Below are 15,967 nucleotides of genomic sequence, written 5' to 3' on the forward strand. Positions count from 1 at the left end.
TATATATATATATATATAAAATCCTCAAGCCATAGTACATCTCAGAATCTCTTGTTGACCCAGTTATTTGTATCTCCTATGCTCAGTCCAATGACAATTTGAATATAGGTCGCTATAAATGACCAAAATATAACAAGCATAGGCATCTACATTAATATTTATAAGAGATAAACAGATCTAAAGCTATTGTTTTGTGTCATAGTACTGTTCCTAACAAATGGAAACATGGCGTTTGACTCTTATACCACATAGTTTTATACACTTCACTCAGACCTGTAAAGGATTTATATTTAGTATTAAAGCACTTACTAAATGTTTCAAGCACTGATTTCAGGCAGATCTAAATCAAGCACTACCTGCTCATTTAGAGCAGAAAACAATGAGCATCCAGGATTTTATCGGCCTGTTTTATTTTGTGAATATCTCCATCTGCTGTTTGTAAAAGTGATTTTCTTTTGGCACCACTACACTTCATTCATCACAAGTGGGACTAAAATTAATACACACAGCATAACTCTTTTTCTTCTCCTTCTCATACTTTGTCAGTGACAATGAGCTATAGGGTGATTATTCAAGGAAAATAATGTATTACACATAATTCATTATAATGTATCATGCTACTTATTTAAAGAAGGTAATGCCTTACACCACTTGTAGCATTACCTTTGGATTACTCGTTGGATTCACTGTCACATAAAGCCACCGCTGGCAAAAATGCAGAATAGGAAACTAAGAAAAGTGAACTTGTGTTTTGCAGAGAAGTACAAACGTCTTGAATGCTCCTGCAGCAGAAAGGGAAATGTACGGTCCTGCTGTCTGTGGCAGGATTCAATTAACATCCAGTAAACAATGGTTCAGTTTTCCCCATCTGCAATTATGGCTGCATGTTGTCCCTTTACCCTGCAGCCTCCGGGCGTAACAGACTGAGTCAGAGCAAAATGTTATTTGAGATGCAAGACAAAGACGACAGAGCATGGGAGCAAGCCATCAAATAAACCTTGTAAACCTGTGCAGCTACCATCCCCCCACTGATGCATCATGGTAATGTCATTTCTGACTGTTAGCGTGAGTGTACATACAGCTATTACAAGTCTTTAGCCATCACATGTCAGAGGATGGGAATAGAAAGTTAAATAGCCTGAGAAAAAGCATCTGTTACCTCCATAATGAAGCCCTGAAGGAGGTGGGAGATACAGACTGAAGGAAGGACAGAACAAAGTGAACAAAAGAAAAGAAGACAATGGGAAAGTAAAAAAAAAAAAGGAATACATGTAAAATAAAAAACTTTTTACAACACAGCTATACACAGTGTATGTGAGTAACTTAGATGACCTTAAATAAAACTACTTGTAATGGTATTTTCATTTTTAGGCAATTTGTGGTGAGGAAATATTGATTTACATCATCATTATCCTTAAATCTTTTTCTGACACTAAAACCTATATATCATAGGTTAATGATTTTATTCTGACTAACCTATAGGTAAAAATACCTAAATTTAAAATGATGAAATAATGTTAGCTTGTTAGTTTGTCCAATTACGTTTGAACACTTGGGGGAGTGTGTAGAAAACTGGCAATAATTCCTCAACAGTTAATGCAGTACTTTTGGAAACCCACTCAATTAAAGCCAAAATTCTGAACTTTAATCACATCTTAATTGTTTGGTTTGAAGCACCCTGTGGTGGTGTACAGGGGCAAATACAAAATGTTAATAATGTTAGTCCTGCAACAGGTTGACAACCTGTCCAAGACAACCTGTAACCCTGGGCTATTTCACCACAGCTTTGCATATATTATTAAACTACAACTGAGGAAAAGTTATCAAATACCAGACTGAATATGCCCTCTGACCAAAGCTATCAAAAAAACAACATTTTAACTGGTTTAAATTGCAAGTTTTGAGCAGTAATCTGGGCTTTTCAAGGGATATTATGAAACGGTGAGTCTACAGAGTTATAAGTGAGAGGGACTGAGTCCATAACAATTAAGTCAACAGTGAGAAAAGTGTGAAGATGGAGAGAGTCATGGAGGGAGGTGGGAAAAAGAAATACTTTAAAAAATAAACCTCTTTGTCTGCAGCCAAAGAGAAATCCCAACAGACTCTATACCACAAAGCAAATTACATTGTCACACGTCGAGGTTCACAGGGTGAAGGGTTGAACAGTTCTCAGATAAGATGGGCTGCACGGGTCACATCGCAGTTAAATAAAAATGGAATGTAATTATTTGCAAATCTTATAATCCCACATATTTTCTTCAAAGTAGAAAACAGATAACTTTTTGAATTTGATGGCAGCAACAAGTATCACAAAAGTTGAGACAGGGGAAACAAAAACCTGTAAAACTATGTGGTAGTAAAACAAAACATCTGGCAACAGGTGAGTAACATGATTGGGTATATATAAAAAAATAATAAATCTTGTGGCGGTAGAGTCTCACAAGCAAAGAAGGACACAGGTTCCCCAATCTGCAAAAAAACTCCAGATATAAATTCTGCAACAATTTGTTAGTCAGTATAAAATTGTCACAACTTTGAATATCTCATCATCTACAGTATATACAGTAACATCATGAAAAGATTCAAAGAATCAGTACTGGGTGCTTGTGATCAAAACAGCATCCCAACTTTTCTAAAATTGGAGTTGCAAATGCACTCATTTAACAGTTGATTAGGTACACTCAGCTAAAGCTAAGACGATAATACAACAGTTCTCCAATAAATCCTCCCTTCATCAATGTTAAGTTTTCAGTTCAGTGGAAATTTTGCTAAAGAATTTTATTAGGTAGTACAATAAATTATTATGAATCATGTATTTTTTGCCTAAGCATTATAAATGGGATAAGCAGTAGAAACAGCTGCCAGTTTCACACAATCCAATCAGCAGCTGTCCATTTATGGGCTCAAATTGTGGTCATAAATATTTTGTATGTGTAAATCAAATGCATATTTGTGTACTGAGTTTTGTAACATGGTAAACCAAAATATCTGAAAGTTTTGTGTTTGTGCATCTACAGATGAGAATTTGTGTGTGTGTAAAAAAGATTTACACGAGTTACAAAATGTTTTGTTAAGATCTGGTTACAGATACAAAGCAAAAAACTACGTGTAAACCTCTGCACTCAGGTTTCCTGGCTGCGTGTGGATTTCAACTTAGAAGTACAAATTTTGACCTGATTTTTCTTCCTTTCAGCTGATTGGTCAATGTCATGTCAATTACAAATTTGACAATCCAATCAGACAACAGATGGGTTTGGCTGTTGGAGTGATGCTTTACTGAGCTTCAGGTCCTGGAAGAATAAATGCCCTTTTACATGCCAGCCCACCATTTTCCTTCATCACCAGGAAGGAAAACAGTCTGTGTGTGTCTGAGTTCGGTCACAGGTTTTTTGTGTCACAGGTTTACGCGTTTATGCAGAAACCTCCAGTATGGGCTACTCCAGAGCCTTTTCAACAGCGCTGCAGACCTCGGGGGGAAAGCTGTGGAAATGACACAGTCTTCACTAGTGGGGATAGTTACAAAGCTTTCTTCGTTATGAATTAGCGATACATGTTTTTGTTGGATATTTGAAGATAAAACAATGCAAACTTTTGTAGAGGACATAAAGTCAGATACAATTTTTATACGTTTATACTTTTATACAATTTTTATACTCAAATACAATATTTTTTTAAACACTAACAACTGAATTTAAAATTCACCTTCCTGAAATTGAATTTGTATTTTTGAAAATTGTAATATTAATAGATTGAATTCTATTTAAATGTGTACACTGATCAACAGGAAGTTTGCTGGACCAGATTATCTAGGCAGTACTTGATGTGGTAAGAAGACTGTCATTGTTCCATAGTGCCACAAAAGTATACAGTGTTTGGATTGATCTTAATCAGTATGTAATGGTAAGGTTTTGACCCCCAGCCCACTGACACAGTCCAGCTCTATCGACCTTTCAACATATGTCTGCAAACACTCGATGCACCTTTGCTAGCTTTGCCTTGAGGCAACTGTTGTTGTGGTTTGGCAATGAATAAATACAACTGAAAACAAATGGAATTCCCTTGGGATTATATTCCTGCACTATGTATACTCATCATCTCGCTACACTTACAACCCTACCAGCAATCAATGCAGGCTGACTCAGCAGACTGCTTGGGCTGTCCAGGTCAGAGATTCCTGTGACACATTTACTGTGTCATCATTACTGAAAGTGAAACATGGCAAATAGGGTCAAGATGTAGTAACAACCGGCCGACATCAACATCATCACCATGACACAGCAGAGAAAACCAAATAAATTCAGCAACGTCTCACACAGGACGGGACTCGGGATTCGACTTGGAAACTAAAGGCTTCATATTTTCAATTTTTAACAATTTTGGCAAAGTTCAGAAAGAACAATTCAAAAGTAGTTCTGTAATAAAAAAGAACACATTCAAGGATTGAAAATTTACTAATATCTCTCAAAACATAAATTTCTCTCTACAACATGCCAAAAAAAACTTAAGTTCACCTCTCCTTGGCTGATTTGAGCATTTCCTGCTCAGATCTGTGATTTTGATCCCATTCTCAGCACATTTTATCTTTCTGCTGAGATTATTTAATTTGATTATTCGCTTTAAGTGATGTGGGTTTTAAACTGTTCAGCTTTTAAACGGTCCCTGCAGACAAGTCCCATCAGCTCATGTTGTAAAACAACTTCAGATTGTAACAACACTGCAGGACGGATGTTTCAGTTTTATATCGCTAAGGATGTGGGACAAACTGCAGCATTATTGTAACAGCAGGTGGTGACAGGGCAGCTTGCTGCCATGTTTGTGTCTCCTCGGCCTGTCTCTCTGCTTGTGTTAATGAAGGGCAGAATGACCTCACGCTCAGGCCATGATGTGCTTGGCCAGCTCAGTAATATATAAATATCTCTATATATGTATGTATATAAGAAACAACCCAATATAACCCTGATAGAACTACATTTATCTAAGGCTTGCTTGCAAATTCACAAATGGCAAACAAGGTCAAATACGGGTATTTTCCTTTTAACTCTTTTTTATGTTGATCTGAATTTGATATAATCTCTGTGATAAAAAGACATTTTGCAGTTTATCATAAAGGAAGGTCACACAGCAGTGAGAAGATGACTTCTGTTAATAGAAAGAGATAAGAAAAATATGCAGAATGGAATTAAATCTCCTGACAAAGAGCAATGAGAAATAAATAGTGCTTCTATATCTTTTATTACAGTGAAAACAGGAAAACCATGCTCCCCACATAATACTTCTCTTAAATGCTATGATCACATGTGTTTCTGTGTTGTGTTGCTCTGATCGTGCTATTCTACCTTTCAGCCCAGTATTTAGTCATCACAGCAGCTCCAACTATACTCTTTTCCCTTCCTTACTCACGTTTACACTACCACTAGGAATTATGAGGACAGGAGCACAATCAGGACCGTCCTGTCCAATTCAACAGCTCCAAGTACAATCACCCTCTTCTCCATCATCAGCTGCATGAAAACAAACTCTGAAGACAACGATCCGTCTACACAGTGCTTCTCCTACACCGGCAGTTCCACTGTAATACACATGCAGCAGGATAACATGTGATTGCCTCTATGGTCCTATTTTTGGTCATCATAAGGCAGCAACCTCCGCTGCACGTTCTACCTCTCTTGTTTAGGTACAAACGTACACACAGTCATATAAAGGCGATCTCCTTCAAGGGCATGCTGTACCGAGGAGATGCCAAATAGCAAGAAGAAGAAACATTAGCAGTTACACACTTGCAAGGTCACACACAGCCATGTTGCTGCATGCCAATAAACTGAAAAAAGAAAAAACAAGAGAGAGAGAGAGAATAAGACAGATGTCCTACCATTTCTCCCACTGGTCCTCCATCCAGCCCTCTCCTCCTTCCCCTCCCGAATCCATACTGTAAGTGAGGAGGGCATCCACAGCCAAGAGGAGAGGAGGAGGAGAAGGAGCAAGAGGGTTAGAAAGTGAAAGAGGCAGTGAGGGAGGCAGAGAGGGAGGAGCGAGTGTAGGAAGAGAGCTGGGGGAGAGGGAGAAGGGGAGCAGCTCGTCCAGGGTCGATGGAAGCGGCGTCTGATTCAGAGCCCGGCTGCTGCTGCTGCTCATTGGGAGGGAAGCGAGATGGATGGGGGATTTTTTTCCCCCCAAAGAGAGGAGCTGAAGCCACCAGAGAACAGTAGTATTATATAACCCTCTTTCTCTCTCCCTCTCTCTGATGTTTACTCAGATTTACTATGCCAATGCTGGAAACTGCTGGTGTTAGCAGATCATCTAACAACACGGGAAGTCCAAACAGGAAAAACATCAGCACAGGAGGACACTCCTCTCTCGCTCTCTCTCTCTCCTCTATCTGTGTAAAACACGGTCACCCTCAATTATTCATGGGGCTCATTGATCACAGAAGACTTCTAATTTTCCCTTTTCCATCGCTCTTTTTCCCTATTCATCTTCTTAAAAGAAGATTCTAGCTTATCATCATTCATGAAACTACTGCACTCAGTGCTGAGATCTGGCAGCATGGCGACAGTGACAAAATAAGAAGGCTGACAGGCCATAAAGCAAACGTAGACAGGTGCCCAAACAGTCACACGGTATATTCAGATAGTCTGCAGCACTTATCGTAAAAGACGTCATTCCTTTATGTCTGTGAAATTTCTGACGCAAAAAAGATGTTGTTGTGTGATGTATTGCTGTATTATTTCATAAATAATAATACTGTTTTTAGTAAAATTTAAAAATTTCACTTCAACAAAACCTCTGACTAAACAATACAGGGAGTGCAGAATTATTAGGGAAATGAGTATTTTGTCCACATCATCCTCTTCATGCATGTTGTCTTACTCCAAGCTGTATAGGCTCGAAAGCCTACTACCAATTAAGCATATTAGGTGATGTGCATCTCTGTAATGAGAAGGGGTGTGGTCTAATGACATCAACACCCTATATCAGGTGTGCATAATTATTAGGCAACGTCCTTTCCTTTGGCAAAATGGGTCAAAAGAAGGACTTGACAGGCTCAGAAAAGTCAAAAATAGTGAGATATCTTGCAGAGGGATGCAGCAGTCTCAAAATTGCAAAGCTTCTGAAGCGTGATCATCGAACAATCAAGCGTTTCATTCAAAATAGTCAACAGGGTCGCAAGAAGCGTGTGGAAAAACCAAGGCGCAAAATAACTGCCCATGAACTGAGAAAAGTCAAGCGTGCAGCTGCCAAGATGCCACTTGCCACCAGTTTGGCCATATTTCAGAGCTGCAACATCACTGGAGTGCCCAAAAGCACAAGGTGTGCAATACTCAGAGACATGGCCAAGGTAAGAAAGGCTGAAAGACGACCACCACTGAACAAGACACACAAGCTGAAACGTCAAGACTGGGCCAAGAAATATCTCAAGACTGATTTTTCTAAGGTTTTATGGACTGATGAAATGAGAGTGAGTCTTGATGGGCCAGATGGATGGGCCCGTGGCTGGATTGGTAAAGGGCAGAGAGCTCCAGTCCGACTCAGACGCCAGCAAGGTGGAGGTGGAGTACTGGTTTGGGCTGGTATCATCAAAGATGAGCTTGTGGGGCCTTTTCGGGTTGAGGATGGAGTCAAGCTCAACTCCCAGTCCTACTGCCAGTTTCTGGAAGACACCTTCTTCAAGCAGTGGTACAGGAAGAAGTCTGCATCCTTCAAGAAAAACATGATTTTCATGCAGGACAATGCTCCATCACACGCGTCCAAGTACTCCACAGCGTGGCTGGCAAGAAAGGGTATAAAAGAAGAAAAACTAATGACATGGCCATCCTTGTTCACCTGATCTGAACCCCATTGAGAACCTGTGGTCCATCATCAAATGTGAGATTTACAAGGAGGGAAAACAGTACACCTCTCTGAACAGTGTCTGGGAGGCTGTGGTTGCTGCTGCACGCAATGTTGATGGTGAACAGATCAAAACACTGACAGAATCCATGGATGGCAGGCTTTTGAGTGTCCTTGCAAAGAAAGGTGGCTATATTGGTCGCTGATTTGTTTTTGTTTTGTTTTTGAATGTCAGAAATGTATATTTGTGAATGTGGAGATGTTATATTGGTTTCACTGGTAAAAATAAATAATTGAAATGGGTATATATTTGTTTTTTGTTAAGTTGCCTAATAATTATGCACAGTAATAGTCACCTGCACACACAGATATCCCCCTAAAATAGCTAAACTAAAAACTACTTCCAAAAACATTCAGCTTTGATATTAATGAGTTTTTTGGGTTCATTGAGAACATGGTTGTTGTTCAATAATAAAATTATTCCTCAAAAATACAACTTGCCTAATAATTCTGCACTCCCTGTACTACTGTTTATTTGTTTTCACCAACTGGAACATTTTTTCTGAAAACATGTAGGGGCATTCCCATTTTGGACATCCCAACTTTTGACAAGGAAGTTCTTAAAATTCGCTCTCACTAGCGTTTCAGTTTTATTTTCAGTTGTGAGCATTTAGGTTAGGAAATCACAATGAGTTCCAATATGGTTTTACCATGTTAAAGACACGTTACAAAGTTCCATTCCCTTATTTTCCAGGGTGCCCATTTACCTCTCATGTTCTAGGGATGTAGCATTTCTCTAGTCGAGAATAAATCTACAGTCTGCTTTTCACAGTCTTTTATAGCTTCCCACTTGATGTTATCCCACCACTGTCGCTGCTGTGAAACCCTTTTGATATTGCTAATGCAAGCATAATAGGATGGTAAAAAGTGCAGGTCAGTGCATAAATGTAAAGGACACAGGGTGAGAATTACCTGACATCCATTGTGCAAAAATTAAAAGATTACTTCATTACTAAACTGGCCAAGCTTTCACAATTTTACAATTGTTTTTCTTTCCTTAAAAAACCCCCCATTGTTTTGCTGTAAGCAGAATGTCTGTAAATTGAAGCTATGAAATAGCCTCAGTAAATGTATATGCAATCATATTCTCATTAGCCGTGTGGCTGAAAACTTCATTTTAACACACAGCTGTAGATCATAATACGAGTTTGCATGGACTGTAGATAAAATATGCATATAGTTGTTTCCACTTTGGTTTTTTGAAACCAAAGAGGTGTCTCTAAATTTGAAATGATTGGATGGATGAAAGAACTGCCAGGTATATATAAATGCCTTAATGCACCTTTAAGACTGATTGTCTGCATGATCAACTCGGTCACCTATAACATCTCCAAGTTTCTGGTTTCGATCCTCAACCCCGCTGGTGGACAGCTCTGAACACCACATCCAGAACACCCTGGATTTTGTTGAGAAGGTGAGAGATGTCATTATGGAGGCAGATGAAACCATGGTCTTGCAAGACGTTACATCTCTCTTCACGTGCATCCCAGTCACGGAAGTGTTGGAGGTAGTCTGTAAGAGATTACAGGATGACACCAACCTCAGCAACAGGACCACTCTCAGCATCGACCAAGTGTGTTTGCTTTTGGAACTGTGTCTTCATTCCACCTACTTCACATACAAGGGTCAGTTCTACAGGCAGAAACATGGGTGTGCCATGGGCTCCCCAGTTTCACCCATCGTGGCCAATTTCTACATGGAAGAAGTTGAAAAGAGGGCTGCTATCCTACCCTGGAACACCACCAAGCCATTGGTTCAGATATGTGGATGACACCTGGGTGAAAATTAAATCTCAGGACGTACCACAATTCACGGATCACATTAACTCAGTGGACTGACACATCAAATTCACCAGGGAGGATATGAAAAGTGGCAGGTTAACCTTCTTAGACTGTGAGATTTCCATCAGTAATGGGGGACATCTAAAAGCTGACGTGTACCGTAAACCTACACATACAGATCAGTATCTAAGGTTTGACTCTCATCATCCACTGGAGCACAAACTGGGTGTCATCAGGACGCTACAACACAGATCGAACACCATCCCTACTGACACAGCGGCCAGGGAGGCAGAAGAACAGCACATCAAGAAGGCCCTGAGTAAATGTGGTTATCCCAGCTGGACTTTTGTCAAAGCTGGAAAGCATCTAAAGAAAGCTCCAGCCGATCCAGGAGAGAAGGACAACCGCTGCCCAAGCGAAAACCTGTAGTGATCCCATAGGTGTCAGGAGTATCTGAGCAGTTGAGACGCATTTTTTCTAAACACCGGGTCACTGTGGCTTTTAAACCCCAAAACACGCTGCGCCAAAAACTGGTCCACCCCAAGGATCGGGTCCCCCGACACAAACAGAGTAACATAGTGTACGCTGTTAAGTGCAGGAGGATTGCCAGGATTTATACATCGGGGAAACCAAACAAACTCTGGTGAAGCGGATGGCACAACACAGAAGAGCTACCTCGTCAGGCCAGGACTCTGCAGTCTATTTACAGCTACAGTCCAGTGGACACTCTTTCAAGGATGAGGATGTACACATCCTGGACAGGGAGGAACGCTGATTTGAGCGCGGTGTCAAGGAGGCCATTTATGTGAAAAGGGAAAGACCATCTCTGAATCGAGGAGGGGGCCTAAGGGTACATCTTTCGCCATCTTACAATGCTGTGATTGCAGCCATTCCCCAACTCTCTGTGAATGGTACTCATGGCCATTGATCAGTGGTCTTTGATCAGTGGGTTTTGGTCAGTGGTTGTTGATCAATGGTCATGAGAATTTGCATAATTAAGATTAAGGAACTGACCTCCCAGCCCATTGTTCCTCAGTGGGCTGGTTTCAGTCATTATGTGAATGTACTGTTTATAAGATTGGGGAAACCTGCAGTCAGCTGAGACTGAAGAAGTCACTTGGATGAGTGCTGAAACGTTTCTCCCAAATGCTACGTCCAGATGAAAAGAATCAACTTTTGGAGGTTTTCTTTCCTGGATGATTGAAAATGCATCAAGACCTACCATAGGTAAAACAGACACCTTGTCATAATTCTTTCACCATCTTGGTGAAACCAGATGTTACAAGCGAAGCAGGGATCTTTTAGAAAAACTAAGGGAACGTTAGCAACTTATCTTTCTCTAAATATAACTGTAACTCCTAAATTAGGTTTTACTTGTGCTGTACTTGCGTTTAAAGAGAGAGAGAGTGACAGAAAAAGAAGAGCGAGAGAGGGTCCTGTACTGTATAAACAGAATGGAGTGCTGTCAAGTCAAACATGCATTGTTAGCAGAAATGAGACACAGCAGTAAATGATCATCCACTGGGAACAGCAAGCAGGGCAATTACTGTCCACTAGCTCCTACTACAGGTGAAATTCAAATCAACCAACATTAAAGCTGCAAATGAAAAGGTGAAAGTAGAGAAAGAGGGTCAATGGATAAATGACTCAAACACTTTTGTGGATTTATAATTAAGAGATTACTGATAAACTTTTGATTTTTAAGTAATTTGGGGAAAAAATGGAAAGATGTGCCTACGAGTTCTGATTCCTCGGGACATAAGTCATGCAAAATGCAAGAGTATGGGTGGGCAATATAGCCTCCAAATTAAATCACAATGATTCAAGAAAAAACTAGAAAAAATCCTGAACAACATTTAACTGATGTTTGCAGCAACATTTACAAGAGAAATGAAGGGCCTTTTCCAACTTTCTTTACCAGAGAGCTAGTGTCCCTGATGACACACTACCTAATTTGAAATGTAAATCTACTGAAACAAGGTGGCAGCAGCAGCATTATAGCAACAGTAGTGACACAGCATAAGTCAAATGTAAGCATAAAAGTACTGTTGTCAATGTTAATTTTAAGTAAAAATATAATATGACTGCTTAACGCTGCAGTTAAAGTAACTTAATGATGTAACTCTTCTGCTTTTGCATTATTGTCACATATTAAAATTGAAAAATATTTTCTATTATGGATGCTGAATTTGGATCAACCTTTTTAACCAACTGCACAATGCATCCTTTCGACCATGTAAGAGCATCAGTAATTGTATTTGAAATTTCACAAACTGCTAGCCAGCTAGTGTCCTCCTTGGCATAGTAAATCTGAGTAAACATGATCTACAGTGAGCTGGAAAGGCATATCTAACCAGAGCCTGAGGAACGAGAAAAGCTCTCGCCACTTTATCTCACTACGGCTGTAGAGCAGAATAGGCAAATACCTGTGGAGTTCATTCAACAGATTGGAAACTTATTAGCGAGGCAGTTGATTATTTCTTTATTATTTATAATGTGGTTAGTGTATATGCTATTATTTAATAATTCATGAAATTTGTGAGTGTGCTCAACAACATTTAAAATATGTGCACACATGATCTGCCTCGCTGCCACAAATACAATCTAATTCTGAGGGAAACATCCGTAATTATTTTAAACATAATCATGTGTAAAGACTTTTCCTTCAGTTTATGCTAACATCATTCAAAGTATTATCCTTCTTACTTAATCCTGAAATATATGTTATCATAGCTGGCAATACTGTTGTGAAATCAGTTTCTTCCACAGGTTACAATCCTTGCTGTAACGTTACTAGACTATTCGACAACCACCCTAACATTTCAATCTGTGTTTTGTGAGCAAATTTTAATGTTAACATTTTAAATTAAAATTATGCCAGTATGTCAGTGTTTTAAAATACCTTTTAATAAAGGAGTCTGTTTAAGTACAGTACATAGGATAATAATTGTGGTTTGGTAATGAATTGGGCATGGAGACTTGTATAATCCTACTGGTACCAACTTCTAAATTTCTGGTATCATGACATCCCTAGAACAAACTCCAGCTGCCTTCTACTTATGTTCTTTAAACACGAAACAGATGAATGATGACCTACAAAGGTATTTTCCGTGCCCTTAAGGTGGAAACTTTTATGAGCAATATTGGAAATGACAGCCAGTTTAATGAAATACATAACAAAAACTACTGGCAACTGGCAACACACCTGAGTTGCCAATTTCAAAATCTTACGTAGTCCCGTTTTCAAGTTTTTGCATTCACAAGATTTTCAGAAAGCATACTCTGACCATGAGGTCAAGATCACTGACATTCAAACTTATCCAAGGTTTTTAGTAGATGCACCTATGGTATCAATTTGAAAATCCTACGTATCTTTGTTCTTGACTTATTACATTCACAAACTTAGATGTCCACTCCACCTGCCTTGTCCACCTGTCCAACGGGGTGATGACAATAGCTTTATTTCAGCTCCAGTTGTTGCTAACAGAGTGAAAGTTCCAGCTTAGACAAGTTAACCAAATCAAATTAATGCTACTGTATGATAAACCAATCAAATAACTTACTAGAACTCTCAAACCCTATTCACAGAAAACTATTTTATAACTCTAACAAGTGATTACAGTTAACTTGCACCTGTTGAGAAAGACAAGCATTACCTGATCCATCAACAGGGATCTCAGCTGTCTGATGTCTAATGAGTTTTTCCCTTAAAGCACCCTAGAGTAGTCTGCAATCCTATACTGTCGTTCTGCTTCATATCTTCTTAATTATGCTTAACTACGCACACTTGCACAGATACAGATTTCCCACTACGCCCTCTTGTGCCACAAGTGAGTTATGTGAATAATGCATGGCAGGTAATTTTAAAACAAAAGTTCACATAAATCTATAGCCCAGCCCTCACCACACCACTCCCTCTAAAATGAAAAAATACAATCCAGGTTTGAGACTTCCTGAACACCTAATTTCACATTAAATATTACAGGATAGCTGAAGATTAAATTCTGTTTGGGGATGACTAGTTGAAAGGTCTAATTATTTTATGCAGCCTTTATAAGTTTTTTAGTTTTCCTTTTTTTGTAGACTACATTGTGCAGCATTTTGCTGTCCTTTGCTTAATATCAGTTACAATATGACTGCCGGTTTCCTGAACATTTCAACAGTTTCTCTTCATCTCCAGGATGAACATAAAAAGGATGTTCAAATGCAGAATTCAACATCACTTTAGACTATTTTTTTAACTCTGCTGTCACGGCTCATTGTCAGCTTGAATATCATTAACACCACATGCCACAGTTTACACACGTTCTACCAAAGCTGCCTAACAGGAAAACGTTTCGTTGTTGTTATAGTGCACAGTGTTTATAACAACCACATCATGAGTTGTAAAACTCTTACTAGATAAGAACTGATATGAATTTAGAGATTCAGATTTCCATTATCAACATCACTTATCGATTTGTGTCCTTATCGATTCTCCTGTCAATTGTCATTGGGTTGAGAGTCACCACCAGCAGCCAACACATCAAAGACATCACATTTGTGGGAAATAACTGTATGCTGTGCGGTCAAATGTTTGTGCATGCTGGAGGCTCTGATTAGTGTTGGGGTCATTACTTAAAAGTCAAAAGATGTATTACTACTCATTATGTTACTTTCACTATTCTCTGTAAAATGACATGAAAATCATTGTCTCCTAATTTACCAGTTAACAATAAAAACCTATAGGCTACAGGCCAACATACCAACACAAACCCCTATTCTAATGAGGACACACTCATGACGTTTCTTTCAGTATTAAGGTATGAACACAAAGTTGACAACACAAAGCAAAAAGATGAAAACTAGCACAGAGAGACTTTAATGCGATCGCCACAGTGATTCTACTTTAGAAACATGAACAGGGAGAAAAATGCTAGAGCCTGACTGCTCATCAATTTGTTGCCTGTTGAAGTTCAGGGTCTGACTGTTGGGCTGGGCTCTACACTCAGCTTTAACATCACACTGGGTTCTTGGCTAGCTTAGCATGCTATCTGTGCAGATAACTGCAAAGAGCTGAAGTTCTTTTAGCAGCACAAGGTTTCTGTCCTGTATGCAGTTTGCACTTTACCATTGTGCTCTCGTCCTTTTGTGCAATAAAAATAAAAGTTATGTCTATATTCATGCTGTAGACTGCACCGCTACTTTCCTCCTCCAGGACACCAACTGAAGTGGAACCAATAAGCAGAATCGATAGGAAAGCAGACTAACAATTCCAAGGAACTGAACTACTGGGAACTCAGTTTCCATCCTTAGCGGTAACATGAGTCATCCAGGGTACACCCAGTGAGAAAAAACTTTTCAGTAAAGCAGAAGACACAATTTGCATACTGATAAACCAATAGAAATAAATGATTTTGGCAAAAAGAATTTTACCTGCTGTACATTTTGGATTACAAACCTAGAACCTTTACTAGAAATCTATTGTTATACAGAATGATTTTGTGCGGCTATCTGACTTTGTGTGGCTCAAGAGTTGGCAGTTCATCTTGTAATTGGAAGGTTGCCGGTTCGAGCCCTGGCTCCGATAGTCTCGGTCGGTCTGTCCTTGGGCAAGACACTTCACCCATTGCCTAATGGTGGTGGTCAGAGGCCCAGTGGCACCAGTGTCTGGCAGCCTCACCTCTGTCAGTCTGCCCCGGGGCAGCTGTGGCTACAATATAGCTTGACATCACCAGTGTGTGAATGGGTGGATGACTGAATGTAGTGTAAAGGGCTTTGGGGTCCATAGGGACAAAGTAAAGCGCTATACAAATACAGGCCATTTATCTGACTTGCATAAAAATCGAATGGGTGTCTTTATTGCATCCTTTCTGTATAACCCAGTTCTTTATGACTAATACATAATTCAGTTGCACTCAGATTCATGCCACAAATCCTAATGCGCCACTAAAACACCAGAAATAAAGGTGAGGCGTTTATGTGTCTCACTTACTGAACATCTCCAACACAAAGAGCTGGTCTCTTAACTGCAGTGGCTTGGGCTGAGACATAGGATTTCACTGTAGCGTGCACAGGCAGGGAGGTGAGAGAGAAAAACATGACAACATATGGCCGCTCTGGGACTGGGCCAGCCCCCGAGATTTTGGATTATCTGGCTTCTTTCCTCTAGTCAGTCACATTTCCCAAATACCAATCAGCAGCATTCAATCCCCAATAACAGATCATCATGAAATCCTGAACAAAGATGTTTGGTGGTTGTTTTCAGCTCAGCTAATGAGACAAGGACAGACTGGGCCAGAGGCTGGGTGTTTGCAGGT

The 15,967-nt window shown here is 39.6% G+C and overlaps 1 protein-coding gene across 2 annotated transcripts in view; it reads right to left on the bottom strand.

Moving 5' to 3' along the window:
- mapk8ip1b (mitogen-activated protein kinase 8 interacting protein 1b) overlaps positions 1-15,967 on the bottom strand; it is a 45,732-nt gene that overhangs the window by 28,226 nt on the left and 1,539 nt on the right. The window contains exon 1 of one of the 2 annotated variants that reach the window (XM_005951288.3): positions 5,870-6,811. The exons of the other annotated variant lie outside the window; for it this stretch is intronic. Within the exon in view, the coding sequence (XP_005951350.1) occupies positions 5,870-6,132 (263 nt within the window). The 5' untranslated portion in view covers positions 6,133-6,811. Of the gene's footprint in view, positions 1-5,869; positions 6,812-15,967 lie in introns of those variants that run through there. 2 annotated transcript variants of the gene reach the window in all.

Source organism: Haplochromis burtoni, unplaced genomic scaffold (assembly GCF_018398535.1).
Source record: "Haplochromis burtoni strain Fernald_Lab_line unplaced genomic scaffold, NCSU_Asbu1 Contig_486, whole genome shotgun sequence".
Lineage (NCBI taxonomy): Eukaryota > Metazoa > Chordata > Actinopteri > Cichliformes > Cichlidae > Haplochromis > Haplochromis burtoni.